Source organism: Medicago sativa, chromosome 3 (genome assembly GCF_051527215.1).
Source record: "Medicago sativa cultivar Bolivia chromosome 3, Bolivia_mono, whole genome shotgun sequence".
NCBI lineage: Eukaryota > Viridiplantae > Streptophyta > Magnoliopsida > Fabales > Fabaceae > Medicago > Medicago sativa.
The window spans coordinates 77,056,696-77,059,450 of NC_140751.1; the positions used below are offsets into that span (position 1 = coordinate 77,056,696).

The window sequence follows — 2,755 nt, forward strand, 5'->3', positions numbered from 1 at the left end:
CTAAAATAAAAACCGTAAACCAACCGAAAACAGTGATTGAGTCAAAAAATAGTCCAAATACATTCACAGACCAAACATGGTTTTTTTACTGTTTTCGGTTTGAATTGATTCGGTTTGGAGTTTTCTATTGAGTTGGTTCAGTGTTGAGCACTCTTGCCCCTACGCATTTGGACAACGAGCTAACTCACTTGGTCATCTTTTGTTCATTATAAACTAACTTTTTTAGGTGACTGCAACCTCCTTAAAATGCATAATCATTATCTGAAAATACACTTCCGGAAGTTTTAAGCATATAAGAGGAAAAAAAACGTTTTTAGGATGTGCAGTCAAATTGCAACTTGTTTACCCTGTATTGGAATGGATCTTTCTCTAGCCCAACTTTTTATTAGGAAAAAAAAAAGATTTTGTCTCGTTAAAAATAAATTCTTACCCAGAGTATTGAAAAGAGTTTAAGAGTATGAATACATTCTTGTAGACCAAAAAATGTGACTGGTAACAAAGGCTTTTATGGAAGATAGTTAGCAATAAAAAGTGCATTGCAAATTTTGAATGGAAACAAGACAAGGAAACTCTGCTTCTTCACCCTCCCCCTTATAAGATGAACAATATACTGAAACTATTTATATACACACAAGTCTATTGGTAGAGTGAAAAAATGACCAGCATCAACAACATCTTGAATGCAATTTGGTCACAAATGCAGAAAAGAAACTAAAGAAACATGAAAATTCAGATGGAGTTGCGGCGGGTACAAAGGATGTAACCAGAGATGAGTGAGCTCATAGCAAAAGCAGCAAAAGATAGGAATGACATTGCAACAGAAACAGTGGCCATCTCTGTGAACTCATCTTTCCCCCAATTTGATTGCCAATCATCCACCCTTGTAGCTGCAGAGGATGATGCTGATATCAGAAGATATGCCACAACCTACTCATCAATTTGCACGCAAAATATGTTGGTACAATTTTGAGAAAAATATAACGATAGTTTGGTTTTTGCAAAGAGAGTGTGACTTGCCTGATCCATAAAGAACTGAAAGTGATAGCGAAGGTGGTGACTGATCATATGTTTCTCAGTGACTAGTTGAAAGGCCAGATCACATGCTTGTAACGCTGCGTATGCAAATCCGATAACATTCACAGATAAACAATACCTGCCATATCACTAACCTTTACCATCAACATTTCTAAGGTAATGTAATTTGCCATATGATGATTTTTAAAAGGGTCTTGTTAACCAGTGCCCCGGGCACTGGTTAAGGAACTAAAAGTAGAAAGAAAAGTCAAGTTTTACATTAAAAAGAACACTTTTTTAACTTTCAAAAAGTAGAATACACAATTTTCAAGACAGAATTTCCTTTTATAATTCCTTAACTAGTGCCACGGGGCACTAGTTAACATTTCCCTTTTTAAAAATAGTACAAGTATCTCAATAAAAATTAGAAAATTAAGTTGAAACCAAGATTATTCAAGCAAATAAAGTCTCAAGCCTTGCAAATGAACAAAATGTGATTGTTAGGGGGAACTCCGCTAAAGGTACATTCAGCTAGGTTCTCTAGAGAAGATTAGTTGTCATCGACAAATATACTTTGAAGCAATAAAATAGATAACATTTAAAAGTTAAATATATCGCAAATGATATCCTAAACCCACAAACAATCACCCAAATCCCAATAGTGCTTATATGAGATGGTTCAAGTCTATTCCAACTAAACTAGAGAGGTCTTGGGTTGAAACTCATCCTAAAAAATGTAAGGTTGAAACTCTTATGGAGTGTTTTGTCACTTATTATGGTCATACCCGACTCGAGTATTAGTCTCTACACTTGCGCGCGAACAATTCACAATTTACACACTCAAAAACCCACAATTGTTTTTTGAAAAAACTTACAATATTTATTTTAAACAGTTTTTTTATAGTAGATAGCTTATTCAGTTAATTTTAAATAGTTATTCATTTTGAAAAATATAAATTATTAATGAAGTTATTATTTCAGTTAATTTGAGTACATATTCAGCTGAATCTAATTCTGATGAATACCCGTACAAATATATGATCACAAAAAGAATACTTGAATAGATTCAATGACACTTTCCCCATGTAGAAAATCACCAAAAAACAAAATAAAAAAACAACAAAATTAACCATAGAAATCAATTCATACCTGTATTCCTTATAACGATCATAAGAGTCTCCACTCCAACCTTGCGTCTTATTCGCAGCCATAACTGAAAACGAAATCAAACACACCACCACCTCACACAGCCGGAACCCTAACGCCGCCTTTCTCGTCACCTCCTCCGCCGTCTTCCCAACAGAATCCGACCTCACTCTCCTCTCGCGCTCACCACCTTCCTCTGTGGTCCCCACCTTCGTCACCTGCCGTTGCGTCTCTGATCGGTTGACCACTGCCAAAGCATTCTCCGGTGGCTTCTGTTGCTCCGTTAATTTTCCAGGAGTTAACTGCCTTACCTTATCATTGACTGCGACTACTGCCATTGGATTTGAATTTTCCATCATTTTTCCCGGCGAGTTTTCCGGTGATCGATACTCCGGTGAGTCTGCTGGGTCCCATCGTAAGGGAGAGCAGAAGCGTGCTGGTGATTCGAACTGAGTTGAGTCGGAGCCTCTTGACCATGATTTTTTCATGGCTGGAGAATCGGAGCCTCTCGATTTCTTCATGGCTGGGTTATTTGTTGCCATTCTTAGTTTTCTGTTCAAGGATTCAAGTTCCTTTGCATGCTTTGGTTTTAGTT

At 36.8% G+C, this 2,755-nt stretch overlaps 1 protein-coding gene across 1 annotated transcript; it reads right to left on the reverse strand.

Moving 5' to 3' along the window:
• Nucleotides 1-518: 518 nt before the first annotated feature.
• LOC146940377 (CASP-like protein 4A3) lies at nt 519-2,755 on the reverse strand. Its single transcript, XM_085754082.1, has 3 exons — nt 2,164-2,755; nt 1,018-1,153; nt 519-927 (listed from the first exon to the last, which is right to left on the reverse strand). Exons 1-3 carry the CDS (start codon nt 2,700-2,702, stop codon nt 730-732), a joined length of 873 nt encoding a protein of 290 aa, XP_085610208.1. The 5' UTR covers nt 2,703-2,755; the 3' UTR covers nt 519-729.

Excerpts from the sequence above, each read along its gene's own strand:
- LOC146940377 (XM_085754082.1), bottom strand. The coding sequence starts at position 2,702 with ATGGCAACAAATAACCCAGCCATGAAGAAATCGAGAGGCTCCGATTCT. Across the intron at positions 1,154-2,163 it reads GATCGTTATAAGGAATACAG|GTATTGTTTATCTGTGAATG; the intron begins GTATGAATTGAT and ends GTGATATGGCAG. Across the intron at positions 928-1,017 it reads TTCAGTTCTTTATGGATCAG|GTTGTGGCATATCTTCTGAT; the intron begins GCAAGTCACACT and ends ATTGATGAGTAG.